The 13645-nt window shown below is 39.3% G+C and overlaps 1 protein-coding gene across 10 annotated transcripts in view; it reads right to left on the bottom strand.

Annotated features, from left to right (window-relative positions):
* The window catches only part of GRIA4 (glutamate ionotropic receptor AMPA type subunit 4), a 249420-nt gene that overhangs the window by 94845 nt on the left and 140930 nt on the right, over positions 1-13645 (bottom strand). For all 10 annotated transcript variants that reach the window (XM_064170856.1, XM_064170828.1, XM_064170847.1 and 7 more), the window contains exon 4: positions 438-622. In XM_064170856.1, the coding sequence (XP_064026926.1) occupies positions 438-622 (185 nt within the window). The remainder of the gene's footprint in view (positions 1-437; positions 623-13645) is intronic.

Raw genomic sequence — 13645 nt, 5'->3', positions numbered from 1 at the left:
GGAAATACATGGTCTATGCTCTTTGGTGAATAAAATGTAATACTGGATGCAAATAACCTCAAACAAAACTGAGCTTTACCCCCATAAAGGTATGGACCAAGGGCATCTTGGCAATTCAGCAACATCACATTGTTCCTCCAGCCCCAAGACCCAGCATTTTGCTACTGGGATTCAGGGCCAAGCGTGCAGCTACCCTGACTGATTTGCTGAGTGGGAAAGAATGGGGACTCACTGCACTGATGAACTGGGTATTAAGTATTACAAAGGAAAAGAAAATGGACCTGTCAAGTGGACATAGAAAGACATACCCATGAAGAAAATAAAAAGAGCAAGCAATCTCATTTCCATTGAGAAAATAAACAAAACACAATGCACAATGGTGTCTCACCTGGACTTTCAATAATGTGCTTGCAATGGCATTAAAAAGCAGGTATTACCTGTTCTAAGAGATTCTGAAGTCTCTCTATTTCACAGTCTATTACAAATTTCTTTTCTTGCCTTCGGTCCAGGTCTTCTAAAAGCCGCCTGTAGCTGGCATCGTTAAAATTCTCCACACAGATGGCACTGACTTGCCAGCTATTTTGTCCTGCTTTTTCCATAATAGCTTGAAGTATTGAATAACCTAAAACAAAACAAAACAAAACATATAAAAAATATACTAGTAATGCAATCATTGAATTTTTGGAACAGGAATTGTCCTCAATCAATATTATGTCTCTCCATATTTGCTCATGCAGGGAAGAGAGTAAGAAACTGTTTGGATCCCTACCTATTTTGATAGCCATGATTAGTGCACAGTAAGCAATTAAGAAAGATTGCAATTGCTGTGATCGAAATGCTTGGAATGATTCTCAGCATTATGAATAATATTCTTATGATTTATAAACACAAACTGTTCCAGTCAAGCATTTGGCTTCTAAGACTGGTTTTGTACAAGCTTTGTATCTAGGCACTTTATGAATCAGCATAGAAAAAAACCTGAGTCTACTCATTCCTCATTCACCAATAGTATTTGCATACCATCAAAGCAATATGGGAGACATTAAAATGGTTTCATTTGTTTGCTTGTTTGTTTTGTTTGTTGTTCTTTGGTTTTTATTTGTGAGCATTTTTGTCTCTGTGTTTTTAGGTTTGGTTCGTTGGTTGGTCTTTGTTGTTTGAGGGTTTTTTTTGGACAGAATTTAACCCAAGCATCATTTAATGCTTCTTAGTAAGAATTTTTTATATACATATATATATGCCAGTATATATGTGTGAATAGAACCTATACTGATTTATTTCAGAGATTCTATATAGCTTTAATCAATGTATGCAAAGTGACTAGAGATCAATGAATGAAGGGCACAGTAGAAACATTAATTGTTACTGCTGGCAGGATTATTGCTCTTTATCATTATCAGTATTTCATGCCCCCTTTATCATCTTTGAGCCCATTCACAGAAGGAAAAGGCAGCATTCTCCCCAAAGTCTCCATGTGAACTTGCAGGCTTCCTGCTCCTGATCTCAGCATGCCCTGGCCTGTGAGCCCTTTGTCTTCTTTCTTCTCCTTATCTTTTTCTCATTAGGTATGTGCAGTATAGATGCAGGTGAGGTGCCTGTGATATATCTTAAGCCAACCTCATGAGGTTCAACAAGACCAAGTGCACGGTCCTGCATCTGGGTTGAGGCACAAATACAGGCTGGGCAGTGACTGGCTGGAGAGCAGCCCTGAGGAGAGGGACTTGAGGGTGCTGGCGGACAAGAAGCTCAACATGAGCCAGTAGTGTGCACTTGCAGCCCGGAGGGCAGTCAGATTCTGAGCTGCATCAGGAGAAGTTCTGGAGCCCATATTGCAAGTGATGTGGACATGCTGGAGTGTGTCCAGAGACAGGCCACGAGGATGAGCAGAGGGCTGGAGCACCTCTCCTATGAGGACAGACTGAAAAGGTTGGAGCTATTCAGTCTGGAGAAGAGAAGGCTCCGACGTGACCTTATTGTGGCCTTCCAGTATCTGAAGGGGGGCTACAAAAAAGCTGGGGAGGGACTTTTCAGGATATCAGGGAGTGACAGGACTAGGGGGAATGGAGCGAAGCTGGAGATGGGTAGGTTCAGGCTGGACATGAGGACGAACTTGTTCAGCATGAGAGCGGTGAGAGCCTGAAATGGGTTGCCCAGGGAGGCGGTTGAGGCCCCATCCCTGGAGGTGTTTAAGGCCAGGCTGGTTGAGGCTGTGGTCAGCCTGCTCTAGGATAGGGTGTCCCTGCCCATGGCAGTAGGGTTGGAACTAGATGATCATTGTAGTCTCTTTCAACCCTGACTGATTCTATGATTCCATCATCTTGCAAGTCTATTCTTGACTTGAGTTCCTGAAGTAGGAAGCATGTATTATTCCATCTTCAATGTGGATGGTGAATTTGTTTAAATCAATGAAGATTATACACCTCAGATGCACAGTTAATGTTTAGGAAAGACAGAAAGTGTAGATATGCTTGTAAATAACATACTGATAAAAATGATACAATCCAGAGGTCTCTCTGCCTAGAATCACAACACAAAATATTGTGGGTTTTTACTTGCTATGTGTCTGTTTTTTCCACATTGGCTTTCAACGAAACAGTTCATCTCCGAAAATGATCCTTAGTGATATGGCTACACAGTGGTGGTTTCTTTTCTCTCTTCAACAAAAATATCTCCTATCTAAGTGCAGTGGTCTCCAGCTGTCATTTTAATGCACTTGAAGATGCCACTGTGTGACAGTTTCCCTGCAAAAAAAGCACTATCAGTCTTTCCCAGACTTTTGTAAACTACATTTCAGAAAGCAAGTCTGCTGTTACCTAAGTAGTTATCAGAACACCACCAAACCCACCAAACTGCTAGTCTGCCTCCAGTAAAATTAAAGTAGACAACTGTTTTATCTGAATATGAAGAAACTAATTCTCCTGTAAATCTAGGTGCGGCTATTTCTCTGCTCGTTCCTATGATATTTGAAATCCCTGAAAACCTGCACCTTATCATTCTGACACTATGCACCTGCACTCCACAACGAACATTTATTAGTTTTTTTCTCCAATTCAGATTACACATTTATGATAAAAATACAAACAATTATAATGAATACATAAAACACATAGGATACTTTAAGGTACAAATGAAACATTTATTTTATGAAACAGTATTTTATCTTAGGAAATGAGTTCAAATACTTGATGTACTGAGTATTCAAACATTTCTGTACTCAGCACATATTTTTAACCCAATGACTGTTATTTTTTCTAAAGAACCATACAGCTTTCCTGTTAATTGCTGCATAATTATTCTGCTTTTCCTGTTGCTATATTCAATCTCCTCTTTGCCTGTAATTATCTTTGCAAATCATGACAAGTTTCTTTCCCAAACATTGCATTTCTTGCTTCATTTCCTATTCATTTCCATATATAGACATACACTAAAACTACTCCAGGGTTACAGGGGTTCCTGTTTCATTTACACTCTGACTTGATCTTTGCTACAAAGGCAGTCAACATTTACTTAATTCAGCTTCCTGACACAAATTAACATTTTCTTTGATTCAGAATGAATGGTGTTTGAAATAGCAATTGACATTCTCTCATTCCTTTCTTATTTTGCTTGGACAACATTACTAAGATGTGCTTTGATTGAACTGGGAATTTATCCCAGCATAAAGTGCGACAAATATCAGACAAACGCATAACAAAGCTTTTCTTCTTCCTTGGATCAAGGTTTGACTTGCCATATTTCATTAGCAACTGCCTTCATTTATGCATTTGAAGCTTCTGTAGCTTCTTGTAAGTAGCTGGCGCTCAGATCTGAGTATTCATGTTGGCATGTCTTTCACATATAGCATAATACAGATAAATGCTAGTAGCTGGATATGTTGCAATGTCTCTGTCAGGAGAGTTCAGGATCCCTGTGCAAGTGATCAGTGGCAGAGCCATCCGTTTAGTGTGGAGGAACACTTTTTAAGGTTACAGACTGACAAGGGTGGAGTTTACGCAGAATCAATAAAAGCATTCACAGGCTCAGTTGGCATAAACATTAGATGTCCTGAGGAGAATGATTATTTCTCTAAAATAATTGGCTACAGCTGACAGGGAAAAAGATTAGTTGCAAGTAGTGCTGCAAACAAGGTATAAGGCAAAAAATATAAAGGTAACCTCAGGGAATTCTGAGTGGAGCAACTCAGACAAAATTCTTAAAGTATAGGAAGATGTTTTCCCAAGTAAAGACAGCAAACATGAATCTTACAGCTGTCATCTAAAAGATATGTATTTTCTAATTATCTGCTGTTTATCCCTAGTTATGCTATGTATAGATGATTAATTTTCTGGAATATATTCTGTCCCCTGCATTATGGAATACTATTTTGTTGCATCAAAAATGGAAAAAGCCAGGCCGGAGTCTATACGCAACCACTCTCCACCCCAGGGGCTGACACAATGAGTAATCTTTTTTTGGTTTAGAAGTTCAGTGGCCATTCAGGATTTTGTTTGTCTTCTGCCGCGCCAGCAAGGCTTTCCTCTACCCAATTTAGTTTCATCAGCCAATAACTTCCATTTAAATGAAGAGTAAAATCTGATATCTGAATCTCTTCAACGTGTTCAAAATAAACTAAGGAGATAGAGGAGAATTTACTTGACTTTTTTTTGCTGATATGTAAATAGTTGTCTTGTTTATTTTCTTTTTTTTTTTTGTTTGATTTTCTTTCCTTTTATTTTTTCTTTTCCTTTTCACAGTATCACAGTATCACAGTATCATCAAGGTTGGAAGAGACCTCATAGATCATCAAGTCCAACCCTTTAACACAGAGCTCAAGGCTAGACCATGGCACCAAGTGCCACGTCCAATCCTGCCTTGAACAGCTCCAGAGATGGCGACTCCACCACCTCCCCAGGCAGCCCATTCCAGTGTCCAATGACTCTCAGTGAAGAACTTTCTCCTCACCTCAAGCCTAAATTTCCCCTGGCGCAGCCTGAGGCTGTGTCCTCTCGTTCTGGTGCTGGCCACCTGAGAGAAGAGAGCAACCTCCTCCTGGCCACAACCTCCCCTCAGGTAGTTGTAGACAATAATAGGGTCTCCCCTGAGCCTCCTCTTCTCCAGGCTAAACAATCCCAGCTCCCTCAGCCTCTCCTCATAGGGCTGTGCTCAAGGCCTCTCACCAGCCTCGTTGCCCTTCTCTGGACACGTTCAAGCATCTCAATGTCCTTCCTAAACTGGGTGGCCCAGAACTGAACACAGTACTCAAGGTGTGGTCTAACCAGTGCAGAGTACCGGGGCAGAATGACCTCCCTGCTCCTGCTGACCACACCATTCCTGATGCAGGCCAGGATGCCATTGGCTCTCTTGGCCACCTGGCCACACTGCTGGCTCATGTTCAGGTAGGTATCAATCAGCACCCCCAGATCCCTGTCTGTCTGGCTGCTCTCCAGCCACTCCGACCCCAGCCTGTATCTCTGCATGGGGTTGTTGTGGCCAAAGTGCAGCACCCTGCACTTGGAGCTATTGAATGCCATCCCATTGGACTCTGCCCATCTGTGCAGGCGGTCAAGGTCCCGCTGCAGAGCCCTTCTGCCCTCCAACCCAGCCACATCTGCCCCCAGCTTAGTGTCATCTGCAAACTTGCTGATGACTGACTCCATGCCCTCATCATTTCTCTGCTTTCTTTTTAACTTTTCTATTTATTTATTTATTTATTTATTTTCTTCTCTCTTGTGTACTTTCACCACAAATATTTCATTGATCATTTACAGTGTTATAACTAAATTTCAATAACTTTCAACTTCCACCCATCTTTTCATTCTGGGAAACTGTTTTTCCTTACCCTCTAAGCACATGAAATCATTCCTGATGGTTTTGTCAGGACACAGGAATAAAAGAAGCTGCTTCATCCAAACAGTAGAGCCCTCAGTAATAATTCTTTTTTTAAAAACCACTGTCTGGAAAGTAGTTTAATATTAATTTTCTATGATGAAAAGGATGCAATATTTATATATAATTACTGTATTTCACTCTGGCAAGTAGACTGACAAAACTGAATGACATGAGTTAACAGGTTAATATACTTGGAAACAGCATATGCAATATATTTGCTACCTCTGACAAACACTTCCCAAAGATAAGCTTCATATACTGCATGTGCCTGAAATGCAAATCCATTTCTTCTCTTTCTGATCCAATTAACTTTCCAATAGGAATTGATCCCATTCCCAAGATCAGACATGATACTAACAGCTATAGATACTGAAATGCTGGAGCTATTTTATGAATGCTACTTCCATCTATTGGAATTTGTATTAGCATCAGTAAAAGAAATAAATTTGCTATAAATCCAACACACAGCAGAACTGAAGAATAAATGATGAAATCATTTGCTAGGGATAAGGCAATATATTTGACATTCAGGATTGGATTCATGTCACTTGGCTCTGGCTGTCTATAAAGTAGATGTCTAAGTTAATCATCCAGGCTTTCAAAAGAAAGACATATATCCCTTCAAAAAGCATTTCTGGAGGTTTTAGATATCTCTCTCTCAGGTGTTTTTCTCCAATGAATACTGAAGGAGTCTAGACATACCTACTGTTTATCTAGCAAACTCTTAGCAAGATGAATCCAGACACTACAGTGATGAAAACCATACAAGAAATGTACACTATGAATGACTGTTTGAATGTACAATCATGCATAACTACAAACACTGAAATTCAAGCATGTTTTACTTTTCCTCATTATTGTTAATAACTGTTTATTAACATATGGGTTTCTTAAGAAAAAATTGGTCAGTATGTGGCTTTCAGAACTTGAACACAACCAGCAATATTTATAAACTGTTACATAACCTTTCACATATGATAACTCATTTGTATGCCAAATTTTCTCTACCTTTGAAGCTGGAGCCAGAACATTCAACAAAAACTACATATAAATTTGTCAACTTAGATGACAGAGGAAAAGCTTGAACTACAGGTGTGTTCTGCTTTCCTCTTGGGTCTAATTCACAGAAATGACATATAGATTAGAAATTAAGGTGGGCAGCTCAAGAAATAATCCTATCTATTCCTCTCTATCCCTCTGTCCCAGAAGACAGATAAATTATATGTAAATTATTCTAGACAGGCATCTTTCTTTGTCATTAAAAATCTCCAAAGAGGATTCTGTATCTTCCTTGGTAATATATTAATTGCTTAATTATCCTTATCATTAAGAGATGTTTTGTAAAGTCTAGCCTAAGTCTCCCCTGGCACAATTTAGATCCACTCATTCTTGTCCTATCTCTAGTAGACTTGGAGAACAGTTTATTCCCTTCTTCTTTAAGGCATGCCTTTACCTCACCGAAGACTGTTGTTTCATTTCTTTTCTGTCTGCACTTCTCTTGCTGAAACATGATTCTGTCAGACTTTCCTTGTGGAACATGTTTTAGTCTAGATTCTGACAATATTCCTTGTATTCCTCTGGATATGTTGCAATTGATTCAAGCCTTTCCTGAAGTGAATTGGTGAAAACGTGATGTTATTTTTAAAATGTATTCCACAGTACACAGAGTCCTTTCTTTTTTCTATCATCTGCAGATTTAACAAACACATTCTGTATCCTAGTCATTAACAAAGACACTAGGAAATACTGCAGGACTGCTTAGTGTCTCCTTACTGGACAGTCAACATCATACACTTCTGAGTTCAAGCGCAGGATCTTCTAGAACGTTCATCAAAACAAAATTTCTTCAGCTTATTCACAAAATTTCATGCACACTGTGTAAAAAGTCCTACTAGAACGAGACACCAGCTTTTCTCCTCATGTCTACAAACCCTGACTTTGTAAGAGAAAGAAATTTGCTTTATCTCACAGCGCTTGCTCCTGAAAAAATCTGTGGTTTTGTTTACTTAGCTTTCCAAATTCTACGTAATGTAACCTGTCCATCTGTTATGACACAGATTATGAATTAAGTCACCTACATAGGCACTGACCAAGATAATTTTCATACAATCATAGAATGTTTTGGACTGGCAGTTATCTAGCCCAACCCACCTGCAGTGAGCAGGGACAACTTCAACTTGCTCAGAGCCCTGTCCAACGTAAGATTGAATGTTTCTAGTGCTGGGGCATTTACCATGTCTCTGGGCAACTTGTGACAGTGTTTCATCAACCTCCTTGTAAAAAACGTTTTCATTATCTAGCAGTCCAAACCTACTCTTTTAGTCTAAAACATTACCCTTTATCCTCTCACAGTAGGCCTTAGTAAAATGTCTATCTCCACCTTTCTCACAGACAGGTCTGAAACACAGCTAAGGAAATAATGTATCCAGTTTAGCAATTTCCTCTATCTCTGTTTTGCTATGAAGATTTCAGAATTTTGATGATAAAGGAAACTATCCTTTTGATATGAATTTATGCCTCCCTGAGATATATGACCTTGAAAATATTTTCACTGTTGTGAGACGCCTCCATCTATGCTCTACCAGTAGTTCACACAGTCAGACTTTCTGTCCTTTCTCTTAATCCTGTAGAGACCAGTACCTGTGCAACTTCATCTGCAGCATTTAATAATCTTTCTGTCCTGAGAAGGACATAAAGCCACAAGAAAATGCTGTCAGTATATTGCAACCAGGAACTTTTTTTTTTTAGATCAAGTCTGAAGTGGAACAATAGTGTGTAGGTTATGTGCTTTCAGGGACTGTAAGAGGGAATTTGACTTACTCTGCAGTGAGAATTGATGATCAAAGGTTCAGGCTATGTCAAGTCCAATTTGTGCTACACCCACTCAGCAGCAAGATTTTTTTCCCTTCGTTACATTTCAGAGTCTGAAACCTTCATAAGGAAAACACTGCAAAGGTGTCGCATCAAAATGCCAAATGCTAAAGATGAGTGGAAACTTGAGAGGGACTGAAGAAAAGACCTAGTTTTGAAGGCAGTCTGCTAGTTTTGCTTCTGCTTTCACAGTTCTCAGATACCATTACCATTTCCCACTTCACTAAATGCCTTCAAACTAACATCAAAGTCCAGTAACCTTTCTTACGACAACCATGCCTAGAGATTAATACATCCAAGCATACTTACAGATATGTGCCAAAAATACATCTATGTACCTTGTTAGCATTTTACATATTCTTTGCTGTTATTTGTCTATTACTGAGCTATGCCAAACGGTTCAGCTAGAGCTGGCTCAGCTTAGAAGTCTTTGGCTCCTCTAGAGTTTACAAGCAGCACCGAAGCTGTGTTCTTAGCAAATTTTGTCAAATACTTACTACAGAACTTTGAACGTTAAATCAGAAACTGCATCTAATTATGGTGTTAGCAGAACAAACTACCACTGTAAAAACATAAGCCACTGGATGGAAGTAAGAGTAAAAACTGAAACCAACCAACCCAACCCAACCGAACAAAAAACCAAACCAACCGAACAACCAAAAAAACCCCTGTGGTGGTTTGGATGTTATCCACCCTCCCACTTTGGAAATCACCCAGACTAGACTCAGCTGGCTCTGGAAATTGAATGAAGCTTATATTTACAGCTTAGCACAAATATACAAGCAAATATTTACAATATATACATTTATATACAGAAATATACAAGGTAAAAGGTAATACAGAAACACAACTCCCCTCCCAGGAACCTGAGTCCCCAGGAGGGGCTCCCAACTGCCCTTCCACCTTCTCCCACTCCCCCACCTTACCCGAGATGTTGCCTTGTGCCCCAAGGAAGAATGGCAGGTTGGCTGGGGGGGGGGTTAGGAAGCAAAGTGGATTAATCAGAGAGATGGAGGGTGAGGTCAGAGAAATGCAGCCCACAGCCCAGATGATGAGCGACTCCCTTATCTATGTTTGGATTCTTGTTCTTATACCTCTCAGCAAGCCTATGAGTGAAGTAGACATCACCAGTGTTTCTCTTTCACAGCCTGTGATCTAATCCTTCTCACCAAAACATTCTAGCTAGCTTCAAACTAGCACAACCCCAGGTGCTAGGTGTACTCTCTGTCAGAACAGTATTTTAAAGTAACTATAATGGCTATGAAGTTTCTCTGAATATTTTGTTATTTAATATCTACATCATCTTGGGTCTATCACTATGGATACTGTGAATCATTATTAAAAAAAAGTACACAAGATGGGGAAAAGTGTATTTATTCTGGAAATTCAAATATTTACATATTCATATATTTCTTTGGTCTTCTTATTAGTATTAGTTTGATAAATAACCATCTCAGTTGCAAATATTCCTTGCTTTTATAAATTGCTGTTTAATCTATTTTTCTTTAGTGTAGTGCCTTAAAGCCAAAATTACTCATTTCTCTAAAATGTATAGTCTATAACCTTGATGCTAATAAATTATCTTTTTTTTTACACAGTATCTTAATCAAGGAAAAACTATTTCCCACAAATTGCTAGCTTCCCAACAACTCTCTCTCTAGTCTTCTCAATTTAATAAGATGTCTTTTGCCCCATGATGGCATGCAATTGCATGTAGACCTTTGTGTAAACAACATTAAAAAAAAACAAAACAGAAATATGTCAAAGAATATTAAGACTGCAAGCTACAACACTCAAGAGCTGGCAGATCTTAAAATCAGCAGAACCCCCATGCATTCTAATTAGTGTGTTATGGTGCTGTCTTTAATTATATTGTCATATATTATTTTCCCTCACAAGGCATCTGCCTCAGTCCGTGCATAAGATACCTGTGCCCTAGGACAGAACTGTCTGTGGGTACTAAATGAGAATCTTGATGTCAGAACTTCTGCCTCCTTTCTATTGGAATTTGTTAGAAAATGGTCTTTTACTATAAAATAGTTGACAATCTTTGCCTCTTGGCATTAACACAGTATCATTTCTAACACATACATGAGAGAAAAATGCACAAACAATCCTCAGACTGAAACAGGCATTCACAATAACAAACATTCCTCTTAAGAGAGACACAACTTTAATTCTCTCTCTGTGCACACATGGCTATGTAGGTGGCTAGACAGCAGATAATTTGTAAGACCTTGCTCCTTCTGTAAGTTCTACTTCTAGATTCCAGGAACATTATTTCTGATTCTAAATTTCACCCTTTGCTGAAAGGCTTGTTAAGCAAGGGAACAAGCTGCCTGGGGAAGTAGTTGAATCACCAACCCTGGAGGTTATTTAAAAGACGTGTAGATGTAGTGCTAAGGACACGGGTTAGTGGTGATCTAGCAGTGCTGGGTTAACAGTCAGGCTCAATGATCTCAAAGGTCTTTTCCAACCTAAGCGATTCCATGATTCTATGATTCTGTTACACTGAATAATCTTCCGTGTCTCAGGCACTTCATCTGAGAGATTGCAAGTATCACTCTCAACTAAATCTTGAAAATGGCTTACAAGCAGAGTTTCTTATAAAAAACAAAATCCTACAAGAAAAGAAAAAGAAGTGGGAAAAAGAATGAAGTTACCTTAAATGCTTCAATACATCAAAAACATACATACACATGTGCATAGAAGTAAATAAATATATATGTATTCACACATGGACATACTTCATATGAAACCGCAAAAGAGCATGCAGAAGCAAGTTTCTAAAGGAAGCAAATGAACAAATAAACATTGTTGCAGCTCTTTCTACTCTCTTCTTCCCACCTCTCCTCTGAGAAGAACTGATGGGGCAAAAGACAAACTTGCCTCATTTGAATGCCTTCTCAAAGACTGTCACCAGAATCATAGGTATGCAGAACTGATCTTTTCCAGCAATGTTATGAGCTAGTTAATGCAACAGCTGAATAGAGAAACCTAGAAGAGGAAGGCTAGAATGATACAATCTTCATACAGGCTACTAGACTACTTGTAAAACACTCAATCTGGTTTTGGTGTCCACATTAGAAAATTAACATTTGACAGAGTCAAAATTATTTGAGGCCAACATAGAAAACACAGAATCACAGAGCCATTTCAGTTGGAAAAGACCTTTAAGATCATTGAGTTCAACCATTGACTAACTCTACCAAGTCTGGTAGTAAACTATGCTCCTTAGCACCACATCTATGTACCTTTCAAACAACTCTGTGGATGGGGATTCAAACACATTCATGGGCAATCTATTCCAGTGTTTTACAACCATTTCAGTTAAGAAGTCTTCTAATATCTAATCTCAACTTCCCCTGGTGCGACATGAGGCCATTTCCTCTCATCCTCTTGTTACTAGGGGCAAGAGACCAACACCCCACTTTGCTACAATCTGCTTTCAGGTAGTTGTAGAGAGTGAGATTTCCTCTGACCCTCCTTTTCCCCAGGCTAAATAACCCCAGTTCCCTCAGTCACTCATAAGACACTCTCAAGACCCTTCACCAGCTTTGTTGCCTTTTTTTGGACACCCTCTAGTAACTCAATGTCCCTCCTGTTGTGAGGGGTGCAAAACTGAACACAGGTGCAGCCTCACCAATGCCGAGCACAGGAGCACGATCACTTCCCTACTCCTACTTGCCACACTATTCCTGATACGGGCCACGATGCTGTTGGCCTTCTTGGGACACTGCTGGCTTATGTTCAGCTGACTGCTGACCAACACGCCCAGGTCCTTTTCTGATGGGTAACTTTTGAGCCGCTCTGCCCCAAGCCTATAGTGTTGCAGAGGGTTGTTGTGACCTAAGTGCATGACCCAGCACTTGGTGTTGTTGAAGCTCACACATTTGGCCTCAACCCATTGATCCAGCCTGTCCAGGTTCCTCTCTAGTGCTTTCCTATCATCAAGCAGATCAACACTCCCTCCCAACTTAGTGTCACATGCAAACTTACTGAAGGAGCACTCGCTCCTCTTGTCCAATTCATTGATGAAGTTATTAAACATCCTCATGCCATCTAGTTCTTATATTTTTGAGGGAAGAGAACTTCCCCCATGTTTCAAATTTAAAATCCTAACGTTATTTTCCAGGTTCAATGCCACGAACACTGCTAACACAGTACTGTGCATATGTGAAAAAAAAGCTGAACTAAAACCAGCCTTTAATTATGTTTGCTACTTACATGCCTTTTAATTTAACTTCTCCTATTTTCTATCTACATTTTACATATGAAGATACAACTTTTCATTGAAGAAGAATTAAAAGTTAGGTTACTTTTATGCTTCTTTTGTGGAGGATGGGCAGCCACACATAGGTTTCCTTTGATTATTCTGGTGAAGGGATTTGCATACAATTACTGAGACAATTTCAGTTCCTAGCAGGAACAAACACAGCCAGAAGTAAGTTCTCACCATATGATTAGACTAATTTATTACATCCCACTGAGGCAAGCTATATTCTAAGAAGTAATCATAAGCTCATGTTCAGTGCTGTAGCACACTGAATATACTTAACAATTCAAATTAAATTGCAGCTGTAAGAACTGACATTTAGTGACAAACACAGAAATGGGCAACATATAATGAAAAGATAAGATGCAAATTGATATAAAAAACCGGTTGTTTTGTCCAAAAACAGGCCATGGTAGAAAACAGTGATAAAATCCTGGCAAGTTTCTCATACAAAGTATTTGTTGATCTGGACTTTGGTTAGTTTTAACTGACCTTGGCACTAATGTCTTACAATGAACACAGTGACCAGTCAATAACTGCTCCATAAAAGTTAAGTATCTGTGACGTTTCATTATACAATGGTACTAGCGTTGGCTATTTCAGAAGCAAACAGTCTGAAGAACTTCATTC

This window comes from Pogoniulus pusillus, chromosome 3 (assembly GCF_015220805.1).
Source record: "Pogoniulus pusillus isolate bPogPus1 chromosome 3, bPogPus1.pri, whole genome shotgun sequence".
In the NCBI taxonomy this organism is placed as follows: Eukaryota; Metazoa; Chordata; class Aves; order Piciformes; family Lybiidae; genus Pogoniulus; species Pogoniulus pusillus.
This window is presented reverse-complemented; position numbering and strand designations above follow the sequence as displayed.